General features: G+C 32.3%; 1 protein-coding gene across 1 annotated transcript; it reads left to right on the top strand.

Annotated features, from left to right (window-relative positions):
- Nucleotides 1-241: 241 nt before the first annotated feature.
- On the top strand, nt 242-14,197 carry LOC108722186 (fatty acid synthase; the record flags this gene model as incomplete). The annotated part of the gene is made up of 15 exons (XM_018447165.1): nt 242-544; nt 812-1,016; nt 1,113-1,273; nt 1,588-1,905; nt 2,166-2,671; nt 4,731-5,035; nt 6,333-6,734; nt 7,290-8,305; nt 8,969-9,210; nt 9,933-10,644; nt 11,529-12,357; nt 12,665-13,131; nt 13,259-13,513; nt 13,599-13,844; nt 13,929-14,197. Coding segments are annotated over 15 exons (6,138 nt in total), but the record flags the coding sequence as incomplete, so codon positions are not given.
- Nucleotides 14,198-15,355: the final 1,158 nt, after the last annotated feature.

Here is a 15,355-nt window from a genome sequence, read left to right on the forward strand (position 1 = left end):
TAAAGGCTTTCAAAGAGCGACTGACAAATTCATAACAGAAAGTGGAAAATGTAATCAAATATGTCGGTGCTAGATATGGCAAGAAATGTAAACATTTTTTTTCGATTTCTCTGAAACGGAGCAAAAACGAGCATATGTCTATAGGACTTTTTTTCTTAGTTTTTTACTCCTCTACACGCTCCCGAAGTTTTGCGATTTAATTTGGAAACACCCTGTATAGTAATTTATTAAATTGCAACATATATCACAGGTAATAGTAGCAATGGAAAGCGGAATAATCCCATCTAATTTGCATTACAATCGGCCACGGGAAGGCCTGAAAGCTCTCGAAGATGGCAGGATCAAAGTCGTCAACGAATCAACATCTTGGGAAGGTGGTTATGTGGGTATAAATTCCTTTGGTTTTGGAGGTGCCAATTGCCATATCCTATTGAAATCTCATCCGAAAAATAAAATTAACAATGGAGCACCATCTGATGATTTACCAAGACTCGTAACAGTATCTGGACGTTCAGAGAACTCTGTTAAAGTATTCTTAGATGATGTAAGTAAAAATCAATGAAGAACCAAGATATTATGAGACAAAAAATATAAAAATTACATAACATAAAGCATATAGAAAATGAATAAAATATATTTGTCATAGAGATTAATGATGAAATTGGAATAGTTATGCTATTTCTGAGCATATTCCTATATGATACAACAAGATTTCTTCGGAAAAAAACTACACAGTGCGAAATGTTTTAGATATTCACCTTCGATTAGATTCGTTATAGATTCATAAGAAAATTAATTTTCGTTTTCGTAGATCGAGAGACATCCGGTAGACACTGAATATATTCGTCTGCTACATGACATTCACTTTGATGATATTCAAGGACATCTGTATAGAGGATACACGATAGTCGGCTCCAAGACGGAACATTCCATAAGGGAAGTAGAAAATTATTTGGGAACTACGAGACCAATTTGGTTCGTGTTTTCCGGTATGGGATCTCAATGGCCTGGTATGGGTATGTATTATATTAATTTCTTTCTGATTTCTAAAAATGGAAATAATTATATCTTATTCTTTTTGTTTATTCGATATATTTGTTGATTTCAAATAGGTATCGATTTGATGAGATTCCCTGTCTTTGCCGAAGCTATTAAGAAATGTGATGCCGTCTTACGACCACGTGGTGTAGACATTATTAATATACTAATAAATAAAGATAAAACTATATTCGACAATATTTTGCATTCATTTGTGGGTATCGCGGCAGTACAGGTGAGCTACATATAATTACGACATTCGCATTATTTCTTTAATAATAAACTATATTCTACGAAAAAAATATTAACTAAGATTAGCATAGAAATAAAAATTTTTTAATTAAATAAAAATTAAATTAATTTAATAAATTATATAAGATATAATAATATTCTAAATTAAAAATTATATGTATTTAATTTAATTGAGAATTAAATATTGCAGTATTTAAATTAAAAATATATAATTAAAATTTTAAAGCGTAAAATCATTAAATTTAAAAGATTGCTTACTATTCTTCATCGTATTCTGATATAATATGAATTTTATAGATTGGTCTGGTCGATCTTCTTACATCGGTAGGCATTGTGCCGGATAATATTATTGGTCATTCTGTCGGAGAGCTCGGTTGCGCTTACGCAGATGGATGCCTTACCGCCGAACAAATGATCTTGTCATCATACTCGAGGGGTTTAGTGTCTATCGAAACTGAAATAATTTATGGTTCGATGGCAGCTATAGGTCTTGGCTACGAGGACATCAAAGATATATGTCCACCTGACATTGAAGTAGCTTGTCATAATGCTTCTGACAGTAGCACCATTAGTGGACCTGCTGAATCTATGAAAGAATTTGTCGCCCAATTGCAGGTTTGTTTAACGTATCATTTTTGTCAAAAATTTTTCTAAGTTGTATTTAAGTGAGACATTTCAACAATGTAAAATGATATTAAAATAACTTTCAGCATGTTAGTTATAACAATATATACGATATTTGTGCATATATATATATATTTCTATTACAATTTTTATCATAAATTAATTGTTTATTATATTGCCGAATTATAAATATTGTCCAAATTGTTTTTCTTGTAATATTTGTCGTTAACTAAATACGTATATTTAAACAGGCTAAACAAATCTTCGCGAAAGAAGTGCAGTGCAGCAACATACCTTATCATAGTCGTTATATCGCGTCCACCGGACCGAAACTTCTGGCTTATATGAATGAGATAATTCCTCAACCGAAGCCGCGCAGCAAAAAATGGCTGAGCACGTCTGTACCACGCAACAAATGGTCTACCACGGAGGCCAAGTTGGCATCTGCCGAATACCTTACAAACAATCTTCTAAATCCTGTACTATTCGAAGAAACAACGTGTTTGATCCCAAAGGATGCGGTGGCCATTGAGATTGCACCCCACAGTCTTCTACAAGCCATCCTGAGGCGATCTCTTGGTTCGGAAGTCACAAATGTCGGGCTTACCCAACGTGGTCACAGAGACAATGTCGAGGTTGTTCTGCAAGGGCTCGGCAAGCTCTACAACGCAGGATTACAACCGGATATTGCGAAACTCTATCCGCCCGTCGAATATCCAGTCAGCCGTGGTACTCCAATGATCGCACCTTCTATCAGGTAGACTTGCGAGAATTTAAATATTTAATTGTCTAAAATAAACCGAACAACTTCTTTTTTTGCTCAATACATCAAAAGGACCTCGCACCAACCTATGGATTTTGGCTCTCGGTGAAATTGTCTGAAAATTTAGTATGTTGTCCTCTTTATACTATCCTGAATAAATCCACAAAGTCCAAAAATGCCTAGGGTCCGAGTTATGGAGCGCCAAAATATGAAAATGCGTCTATTTGCTGATAATCGATAAGATTGTAACGTATTCATGTGTGTATGAGACTGGGAATCGATTCAGGCAATTAAGGCAAAGCTGACACAAACGTTATACATGTAATATTGGCTACGTTTACACCGTGCGCTTAGTCCGCGACCTATACGATAGGTGTCTTTGTTTAACCTACAGGATAAACAAGGACATCTATTGTATACCCTGACGAAAATGAGAAGTTTCATAAACGTTTGTTTAACGTTTACATGAGCGTTTGTTGAGAATTTAGAAACGGTCATTAGAGTGTTCATAAAGCGGAAATTGCACCGCTGCAACATTTAGAATGCATTTGTATACGGCATTTTGAAGCGTTTACATAGCGTTTATTTGACGTCAAGCGTTTACTGACAGTTGTTTAAAATGTTTATAGGTTTTGTGTATAACGTTTAATAGACGTTTGCTCCATCATTGAGAACTACGTGCAGCTTCTGATAAATATTTAACAGGCGTTTACTTTTGTCATTAGAAATAGCGTAAAAAGCGTTTGTGAGCGTTCAGTTTAAGTGTTGAGTCTGCTGAACACAGACATTTTATCAAAAAAAAGAACAAAATTTTTCACTGAGAAATCTCATCATACTGCGCCTTTTATCCTATTCAATGTGGTTTTTTAAATACGATGCACTGCTTAAAAATTGAACATGTAGAAGAATGTTTTCTAAACGGAGGAAAAACGCTTGTGTTACGGAGTTGAGAAAAACGTTTTTTGGGCGTCTTTAAGCCGTTTGCGTAAATGCCTTAGAAAACGTTTACTGCGATTCACTAATTCGCCACGTTGGAACAGAGTTTGCTGAACGGAAGGAAAATGCTTGTCTTACGGTATTGAGAAAAGCATTTGATAAATGTTTGAAAAGTCTGACAGTGAACTCTCTGCAGGAAGGTGCATCAACGTTTACTGAGCGTCCTCTGAAAAGCGTTGCTTTAACATTACAGAACTTTCATGAAACGATACATACTGTATTTTATAAGTGTTCTGAAAGTGTTTAAATCCAATGTTTTATAAGCGTTCTTATAAAGTTTGAAAGCGTAAAAATTCTCAAAAATTCGTCATTAAACGGTTGTCAACGCTTTATAAAATTTCTTATTTTCGTCAGGGTAGGCCGCGGCCTAAATGCACGGTGTAAACGTAGCCATTCAATATAATATATTATAGGACCCCGTATATGTGATAACACAAACTATAGAAATCAAAGCCTTAAACGGTCTAGCTGGATCTTAAATGCTTCTATGATTCTGTGTGAATTTATATACTACGTATGTAGTCCTTTTTGAAACGCGCGCCGGAATGATTTTTCAGTCTTGAAACGTTAATTCTACTAAACTACCGCAGTAATATCACAAATTAAAATTGATTAGCAATTTCAACAATTTTTTAATGCTTTTTTGTATCTTCGAAACGATCTTAATTATGCTGAGTGGCATATTAAAATCTGTAAATAATTAATTCTTATTGCGAAAAATATTACCTCAGCCGGGAGTCGAACTCTCGAAAAATCCTCGAAAAATCATTTCGGCGCGCGTTTCAAAAAGGACTACATACATTTGAGACATTTGTGCAGTAAGGAAGACAACATACTAAATTTTCAGACAATTTCACCGAGAGCCAAAACGCGTAAGGTTGAAGCGGGATCCTTTAACCGTCTTTCATCAATTTTCTTCTTTAATCATTATTAATAATATACTTATAAAATGCTAATTAATAAAGAAAATAAGGAAAAATTGCACGAAAATTATTTTAGGATTCCTATCATGTTTTATTGAGAAATTAGGATAATAAATGATTTAATCTCCTTTAAGATGGGAACACACTGACGACTGGTACGTAACAACATACAAATCGCAAAAGAAGATCACTTCCGGGGAGAGAACTGTTACTATGAGTTTAGTAAATGAGGACTTTGAATATATGATCGGTCATGTTATTGATGGGAAGAATTTGATACCTGCCATAGGATACCTTGCTATGGTTTGGGAAAGTTTGGGTTTGTTACATGGGGAAATGTATACAGAGATATCAGTCGTCTTCGAAGATGTCAGCTTCATGCGTGCTACTCATATTCCAAAAGAAGGCAATATTGAGTTAACAGTAATGGTTCAAAAAGGTAATCTCATTGTGTTTTTATTCATATAAAATGTGTGTGTTATTGTGATTAACAATTATTGCCATTATATTGATATGTTTTAACTTATTAATCAACTGTATTTGTAACAATTTATAATTTCAATACAAAATTATCAATTATGACAACAATCACAATTATTATTTATTTAGGATGCACATTAGCTAATTTTTTTAGATAATGCTTAAAATTTTCATGTTATTCAAATTTCGAAATTGAATTTTTTAAATTACTGGAATTGTGTGAAATTGTGTTCAAATATGATTTAATTATTTTAATTTCTGACTTTAATTTGTGTTGATTTCTTTGTATTTTGTGCTAAATTTTTATTATTTTAATTAACTAATTGTCTTTTGACTTTCCTCTGTTTTTATTATTAATTTTTCAACTTGATTGTTTTTATGATTTCTACATTTGAATTGTTTTCTATTTGATGTTACTTGCAAAGTACTAATAATGGAAGATAACTTTATTATAGTGTTTTGAAAAGCTCTTGACACTAGCTATTAAATTCTGGCATCAAAAATAGGGTATTCCATTAAAAAAAAAGTCGATTTGATTTGATCTTAGTAATGCCCCATATACAAAATCTGTTATTTTTACCTTCTTTCCCCCAAGAAAACCTAAAACTTTTATATAAAACTTTTTTCTGTATCTCTCTTAGTTTCTGAGATATCCACCCCTGAGGCGATTAAAATACCTCACCCTGTGCGTGCGTGCGTGCGTGTGTGTGCGCGCGCGCGTTCCAAAAGTAACGATAAATCTTTCGCACAGGGGTAGAATGGACTAAACTGAGAAGAAAAGTCCTCTATCATTTTACAATTTTTGCAATAATAACAAGATATTAATTGCTAAAAATTGCCGAAAATTGGTCTACAATAATTTTTTATTCAAATATCAACTTTATTAAGAATTTTTTCAGAATCTTTTAGCAACTTTTTAGTACTGCATTTTCTTATTTATCAACATGAGAAAATACGGTATTAAAAAATTCTGAAAAAATTCTTAGAATTCTATGAGAAGAAAATAAACAATTTTTGTCTCTTGCAGTTTTTCGGTAAAGATAGTATTTAAATAAAAAATTTGAAGACCATTTCGGCAATTTTTAGCAATTAATATCTTGTTATTATTACGAAAATTGCAAAATGGTAGAGGACTTTTTTTCAGTTTAGTTCATTCTGCCCCTGTGCGAAAGATTTATCGTTACTTTTGGAACATATTTTCTCTCGAATATTTTAATACTCAATATTTTAATTAATCACAATAATTATTTTTGCAGGCACTGGAAGATTCGAAATATCGGAAGGTAGCACTCCGATTGTGACTGGATTGATTCGAGTCGTGAAGAACCCAGCGCAAGAAAAGGTACCTGTTAATTTTTTGCCAGAAGATGATGACGAGGAAGAAGTACTGACTACTAAAGACATTTATAAAGAGTTAAGATTACGAGGTTACCAATATTCAGGCATCTTCCGTTCCTTAAAAAGCGCATCTCTGTCAGGGAATAAGGGGCACATTGCTTGGATGAGTAATTGGGTAACGTTCCTCGACAACATGCTGCAGATAATGATTCTTGGCATGAATACGAAAGGTTTATATGTGCCTACGAAAATACGCAAGATTGTGATTGATACTAAGCTTCACCAGCAAGAAGTTCGAAATTTGGATGTAGAAAACAGACGTAAGTTTATCCTTCCCAAATTCACAAATATTTATTTCACAAGCATTTGCTTGCATAAAAAGATTAACTATATTCTTAATTTGAATATATCTTAATTTGAATATATCAATATATATTGCGTGAGAGTATTAGACAGTAATAGATTTTTAATTGTTGATAGAATTTATATGATTTTTATTCATCTCTCAGTATAGATCAAAATTAATTCTTCCGCTTCTTAAAAAAAAAACGAAATACTAAAGTAGAGATATTTTTTGCTCAAATTCTTTTCAATAATTATTAAATTTTCAAAAAACATGCCACATAAATTGTAAATGTTTTAAAAGAAGTCATACATGCACTATAGTCAATATGATTCAGCTTAATGAGAAATATCATCTATATATCATATAAAGATATATATCATATAAAGATTATGAGCCCTGTTATTATATTATTTTAGAATAAATAAAAATTATAAATTATTCTCTAATACAAAACTTTTATACTAATAAGTTTGATATAATCATTATAATTGTATAAATAAGAAATATCATCGCAAATTTTTCGTTATAGAATTCCCCGTACGCGTGTACAAAGAATGGGAAACTATAATATCAGGTGGAGTTGAAATCCGTGGTGTTAAGGCTACGGCCATATCTCGCCGGTTGAGAACCGATGACGTAGTCCTCGAAGAACATAAATTCGTGGCTCATCGCGACAGAGCACAAGTATCCTTGAAGGAGGCGATTAGATTATCCACGCAAATTGCACTCGAATATCATCAAACTGTTCATATAAAAACCATCGAGTTGATCGACGATTCCGATAAGATGACAATGGATGAATTAGCATCACCCATACTCACTGAGATTTTAAATGACTTGCCCTTGATTCAAGCGAAAGTGCATCTGTCAGCCCCATCTAATTATTTTGATTATTCGTTATTACCGAATGTTATCGCTTTGGACATTAATAAAGTATCCAAAGAAGATAATGTTATGCTTGCTGTTGGTATCGGGCTATTATCGAAAAATAAGAACCACCAATTAAAAGAAATCCTGTTGAAACTGAAAAACAGCGGTTTTGTATTGACACGAGAAAGATCCAAGCTCGAGAATCTTTCAACACTTTCAAAGCACGGTTTAGATGTGATTCTAGAGAAGAATATTGGTGAAGAGACTATCGTACTTTTAAAAAAGAGAAAGCAGCTGGCCAGAAAAACCGAAGTCGTCCATGTTAACAACAATGAGTTCACCTGGCTCGAAAAGTTGAATTCATTTATGAATATTGAAAGCAAAACTAATGACATGAGGATAATACTCGTCAGTGAGGCAGATTTAGAAAGTGGTTTGCTAGGCTTCGTGAACTGTTTAAGAAAGGAACCGGGTGGAGAAATGATCAGAAGTGTATTGATACAAGATACCGAAGCTCCTAAGTTTTCTCTACAAAATCCGTTATATTCGGAACAGCTTCAGCTGGATTTACCGATCAATGTTTTGAAATCGGGAAAAGTATGGGGTTCTTACAGACATCAACCGTTGCCGAGTCTACAGTCAAAGCTTGTTCGTCATGCATATGTTCATCAAACGGTATGTAAGAAAATATTATAATTATGAAACATTCTGCATAGATGTGTGTACACTTATATTATTATTGTTATTACGTACATTTATATAATATTATTATTGTTATATTATTGATATTAATACTTTTATCCAGAGTTGAATAAGTTAACTTCTTTTTTAACTAAGTTAAGTTAAAGTTAATAGCCTTGAAAATTTAACTTAATTAAAATACAAGTTAATCCATAATGAAATTAATAGAATTAAAAGTTAAGTTAATAAAAAAAAGTAATTGAAAAGTTAAAAGTTAAATTTGGTCCGAACGAACAACCAAAAAAAGAAAAAGAAAAAGTTTAACCATTTTACATAATTTTTCGTATTTTTCTTTTCTCGCATCATATTTATTAAAGAATCTGATTATTTTTGTTCAAGTAACGATTATACAATATAAAATTACTAAATTATATACTCATTATCTTCTCGCATTGTGTCTGAGGATTGACTTAAAAAAAATCAAATTAAAAGTTAATAGTTACTGATCAAATGTAACTAAGTTAAGTTAAAATTAATTAACTTTTTAACTTAACTTTTATCTTTTTAACTTAGCACTACCCAACCCTGTTTTTATCTATACAGTTATATAATGTAATTATTTTATATTTTTGTATAATATATATCTGTGGAAAATAGGTACCTGGTGACTTAAGCTCGCTTCGTTGGATCGAGGGCAGTATACATCCTGATACCAATCAAAAGAATTTGGTCCATGTAGCGTACTCGGCTCTCAACTTTAGAGATATCATGTTTGCCACAGGAAAACTCGTTTTGAATAGTACCTTATTGCGTGATCGAGTCGACGAGTACCCGATCGGCTTAGAATATGCTGGTATCGATACCGCTGGTCGTCGCGTGATGGGTCTTTGCGATAAAAGGTAACATTCGTATTAAACTTTATATTTACAAGTTGTATATTGAAAAGTCGTTTTATTATACTTTCTTTAAAAAAGATATGATACTACACACACACACAAACATAACGTAAAGATATCAAGTTTTAATATATTTTCAAAAGTTGATTAACATACCTATCGTAACATGAAATCTTTCAAAATTTTTTAATTATTTCGTTCTGTATAAACTTTAATTATTAATTTATATTATTATATAAATCAATAGTAATCGTTAATTGATTAATTACCATTATATAATATCTTCTCTAAAATATATCCTAGTGAAAAAATAATATTACAACGTTACGTGATGAAATCAATGTAATTAAAACATGTAAATCACGTAACGGACTGTTCCAAATCAGTACATGATTTTTTTAAATAATGTAATTTGGAAAATCACATATGATAGAAATAATTTCATCCATCATGTGATTTTATAGTTATCGAATTTTAAAGAATTGAATGATAGAAATAGAAGAAAAAAAGAATATATATCATCATGTGACTTTTTAAATTATGTAATTTAAAAAAATCATGTACTGATTTGTAACAATCCGTTACATGATTTACATGTTTAATTACACGATTTTATCATGCAACTGTGTGACGTAATTTTTTTTCAGTAGGGTATGTATATCATCTATGCATTCTAAGCATCCCAGAAGTTGAACTTTTTATTTATATTCAATATATATTTTTAGAGGTATAACAAACATCATTGAATCGGACGAAAGCTTGTACTGGTACGTGCCTGACAATTGGTCGTTGGAGGACGCGGCTACTGTGCCGTGCGTGTATGCAACATGCTATGTAGCGCTCTATCAACGTGGCGAGATGAAGGAAGGTGACAAGGTGCTCATTCACTCCGGCACTGGTGGCATCGGCCAGGCAGCGATACATCTAGCTCTTCACGAAGGCTGTGAGGTGTTCACTACTGTAGGAACACCTGAAAAACGCAAATTCATTCGCGAGATGTTCCCGTCGATTCCGGATGATCATATTTACAACTCGCACAACACCAACTTCGAGCAGATGATACTTCAAAAAACCAATGGCGACGGAGTGGATATCGTTTTAAATTCATTAGCCGAGGAGAAGCTCCAAGCATCAGTTCGTTGTCTGGCGGTAGGAGGTCGTTTCTTAGAAATCGGCAAGATTGATCTCGCTGCAAATAATTCCTTGGGAATGATGATCTTCTTGAAAGAAATCAGTTTCCATGGAGTTTTGATTGATAATTTGCTTTCTTCTGGACCGAAGGACGAAAAGATAGTGGAAGAAAGGACGGAGTTGTACAATTTGGTAAACGAAGGTCTAAAAAATGGAGCGATCAAACCACTTGTTAGAAAAGTTTTTGAAAAGGATGAATTAGAAATGGCCTTCAGATATATGACGACTGGAAAGCACATAGGCAAGGTAAAAAAATTTAATAGGATATTATATAATTTCGTCAAATTCTCTCTTCTGTCAACATTTTGATATAATATAATTATATATAATTACAAAAAACGTACGTAACATATATGTAATTAAAGTTAAAGAATAGATGCAATTAAAAAGTATTTTAATCAAAACATGTAGTTAAAAGATATTTTTTACAAAATGTCAGTAAAAATATAACAGAATCTTCTGACAGAATATAATATAGTAGTCGATTAAGCAAAAATCAATCACAGAATTTGCTGTTTTAAAACTGTTTAAATAATACACACTATTCTGCTGATATCCGTCTACGATTCTGATTTGTATTAAGCTGGAGAACGCAAGCTTAATATAAATCTAGTTAATGGTTTGTTTGTAATGTTTTGCTAAATAATATATCTTACTTACTGAGAATACTAATTATACACAATCAAACACTATTTCTCGTCAACTATCGGATATTTTCTATACATATATTGTTATAGTCACCTAACAATGCTTTCAAGTTTTAAAAAATTGTTAAATTTATCATCGAAGTAAGAATCTGTGAGAAACTAAAAGAAAATTAATAAAACCTTATGTTATCTTATTTTTACCAATATGAAAAATACGGTATTAAAAAATTCTGAAAAAATTCTCAAAATTTTATGAGAAGAAAATAAACAATTTTTGTCTCTTACAGTTTTTTTGTAAAGTTGATAGTATTTGAGTAAAAAATTATTGAAGACCAATTTTCGATAATTTTTAGTAATTAATATCTTATTAATTATTGCGAAAATTGTAAAATGGTACAGAACTTTTCTTCTCAGTTTAGTCCATTCTGCCCCTGTGCGAAAGATTTATCGTTACTTATCAAACACCCTATATGTCTTTTATAGATACTTTTGAAAATTTGTGATGAGAAAAAGATTCTCGAAAAGAAATCTATTCTTGCTGATCCACGATATTACTGTAACAGTAATAAAACCTACCTTATTCTGGGTGGACTGGGTGGTTTCGGATTGGAATTAGCTGACTGGTTGATACTCCGAGGTGCCAAAAACATAGTGTTGACATCAAGAACGGGAATAAAAAACGGTTACCAACGCATGAAAGTCGAGTTATGGAAATCTTATGGCGTGAACGTGCTTATCATCACAGGGGCAGACGCTTCGAATCGTAAGGATTGTGAATTTATACTAAATTCTGCAGAGAAACAGGGTCCAGTGGACGCCATCTTCAATCTTGCCGTGGTGCTAAAGGACTGCATCTGCAAGAACCAAACACCGGAATCATTCGACGAGTGTTTCAGAGCGAAAGCTTGGGCTACGAAAATGCTGGACGAGTTATCCAGAAAGTTGTGCCGGCAACTTCAGCAGTTCGTAGTTTTCTCTTCGGTTTCTTGCGGAAGAGGGAATGCTGGACAAACGAATTATGGTATGGCTAACTCTATAATGGAGAGAATTTGTGAGCGTAGAGCAGCGAACGGTCTGCCGGGACTGGCTATTCAATGGGGCGCGATAGGAGAAGTTGGTCTTACCACTAAATGGCATGACAACAACAAGGAGCTTGTCATTGGCGGTACTTTGCAGCAAATGGTATTTTCCTGCCTTGAGAAGCTGGAGATCTTCTTGTTGCAGAATCACCCAGTGGTATCTAGCATGGTGGTAGCGGAGAAGCATGCTTATGGAGCTGTCGACATTGTAGAGGCCGTAGCAAATATAATGAGTAAGATTGTTGTTATTTTAAGATAGTTTCATAGAACAAAATCGAAAGATTATATGCATTATGCAGATGAGGATATTAATTTTGTTTTTAAATCTGTTTAAGTATATTGATCGAATCAATATTTTTAGAATAAAAATCACATATTTTATTATTTATTTATATTATTTCCACCAGACATATGCACATGTTAAAAAATTATAAAATTAACGAAGATTTTTCCACACAAGATTATTGATATGCTGTGTCATTGTTCAAAAATATAGGCACCAATAATCGAGTTTAATTATATTTCTTGATACTTTTGCAGATGTAAAAGATAAGAATATATCTCAGAACATATCATTAGCCGAACTCGGCATGGACTCAATGATGACCGTAGAGATTAAACAAACATTAGAACGTGAATACGATATCTTCCTCACCATGCAAGACATCCGCAATCTGAACTTTACTAAATTGGCGGAGATACGCGATGTGGATTTGAAACGACAGAAAGCACTGAATCCAGAGGCCCATGAACAAACAATCGAATTATCTGGCATACAATTGTTGCTTCAGATTTCGTACAACGTAAATTTGCCTACTGAGACCTGTATGGAATTACAAACTAGGATGGATCCGCGCAAAATAAAAGTGTTCCTCTTGCCGGGTATACAGGGTTACGGACAGATATTTAATCCACTAGCATCAAAGATCAGACCTTTCGCAACGGTTTTGCAATATGGATTAGTGAATACTATGTCTATACCAGAATACGCCGATCATCTTTTACCAGTACGTATACGCGAAGAATGTAAATTATAAATAAAATGAGATATTCATTCAATATTTCCTTTTTACGAATTCTTTTCGAAAGATATTTGCCTATGCAGACTGACACACGTTTCATTGGAATTTTCAGTATGTCTTGCCAAAGGCGCAAGAGCAAAGAGGTTTTGCCATAGTCGGATATTCGTATGGTTCGGTAATTGCTCTTGAATTAGTGAAACGATTGGAAAAACATGGTTTAAGCGGTCGAGTAGTGCTGATTGACGGTGCTCCTGAGCTATTGAAAACGATATTAGACCAATATCTTCCAGCTACTACAGAAGAAGAATTTCAAAATAATTTCTTGCTTTCTATCATGGATACTGTACAATCAGCCTCAAGCGAAAAGGTAGATTTTACTAACGGTTACTAAAATACTATTTGATCGTCACGATCTTTTTGTTGTCAATGTCCTGTTTATTTTTTTTTTGCAGCTACTTTTAGATCTTGAGAAATGTACAACCTGGGAAGAAAAATTAAATGTTTCCTTTTCGCATATGCCTGACAAAATATTGCTTACCGAAACTCACAAAGCCTTGTATAAAAATATTTATATGCACGTTCTCGCTTTGCGAAAGTATGACTGGTCATCCTTGGGATGGATACGATCGCCTATAACACTTTTGAAACCCACGAAACTAATTGTCGATATAATTGAAGAAGATTATGGCTTACACAAAGTAATATGTCTCTGTGTACTTTTTACAAACATTCGATTTTAATTTTTCATAATGATGCCTAATAACAGCAATAAAACTTTTCAGATCACGCGAGACAAGGTGAATGTATTTTATGTTGAAGGCAACCATACAACGATATTGGATAGTGACAAGGTCATAGCTGCGATCAATGCAGAACCGTTGCAGGATCCTAAAGAATTCAGGAAACTTTTAATAGAAGATAGACCATTCGAAGACACAGAACGTACAGCTTGAAAGTTTGTAATGTATTTAACTTAAAAGAAAAAAAAATATATATATGTATGTACTTTTTGCCAAGTTTAAGCTGTAAATACAATTTGGATTTGCCAATATTCGAATATTCCAATAATTAATTCATCGAATTAACCATTACTCAAATTCGGAATTATTTTAATCATTGATCTAAAGTATCTACAGCCAATTCTACACACATTTTAAAATTAATTTGGATTTATTTCCTCTCCCCTCCTCCCTTATTTTAAGAAATAGATTAAGAAATAAATAATTGCAAAATTAGGTAATTATTCGGATTAATGGACATCGCGCCGATGACCTCGACCTTGACATATGTTATCATGACCTGAGTGCCTTTCAAAAGAAATCTCCCTTCGCATGGAAAGTCGTATGCCCGTCAGTACAATATAGAAATAAGATATTTTTTAAACTTTATTTGTTAATAACTTTTGAACGAACAGTGACCGCTACTTAAAATCTTTCGAAGTCATCAAAAATCTTTTGAGAGTCATCACAATATATGTCAAGGTCAAGGTTATTAGCGTAGGGTGTCCATTAATCCGAATAATTATCAAAAATTAATATGTAAAACTTAATTGAAGTTATGTACAACAAAAGTGTAATTAAAATAGAAAAAAATATTGTATATTATTTTTTTTGTTTCAAAGATATTCGAGTTTTGCTAAGTTAACTCGAATTTATTTAATTATTTCTATTTATTTATATAATTTTAAAAAGAACATTTAAAAAAACACGACGAAAGATATCACTATAAAAAAAGGTTATTTTTTAATTTAAGCTTGCATTAAAAAATATATAATTATGTTTATTTTTCTTATTCGTTAAGATTTTTAATATGTATTTATTTTCACTATGATTATAAAACATATATAATGTACAAAAAAATCTTTATATGCGTACGTATGTATAAAGTTGCATAAAATTTCAATTTTGGTTTATTGTGTTTTGCATTTAATTTTCTATCGAATTTTTTTGTAGATTAAATTCAAATTTTCAAATGTAATTCTTTGGATATTAAAATTTAGATATGGCTCATTCAAATATTTGAGTAAAAATAGATAATAATTAGTTTGGATAATTCAGATTATATTTATCAGATATTTATAATCCTAATTTGGATGTACTTAAAATTGGCGAATATCTGTAGGCGATATAATTTTTTTGCAGAATAAAATTATTGTTACAAAGTTGACACAAAATTAAACTTAAAAAATAAACAAATTTATATAAAGTTT

This window comes from Mycetomoellerius zeteki, unplaced genomic scaffold, assembly GCF_001594055.1.
Source record: "Mycetomoellerius zeteki isolate Tzet28-1 unplaced genomic scaffold, Tzet1.0 scaffold199, whole genome shotgun sequence".
In the NCBI taxonomy this organism is placed as follows: Eukaryota; Metazoa; Arthropoda; class Insecta; order Hymenoptera; family Formicidae; genus Mycetomoellerius; species Mycetomoellerius zeteki.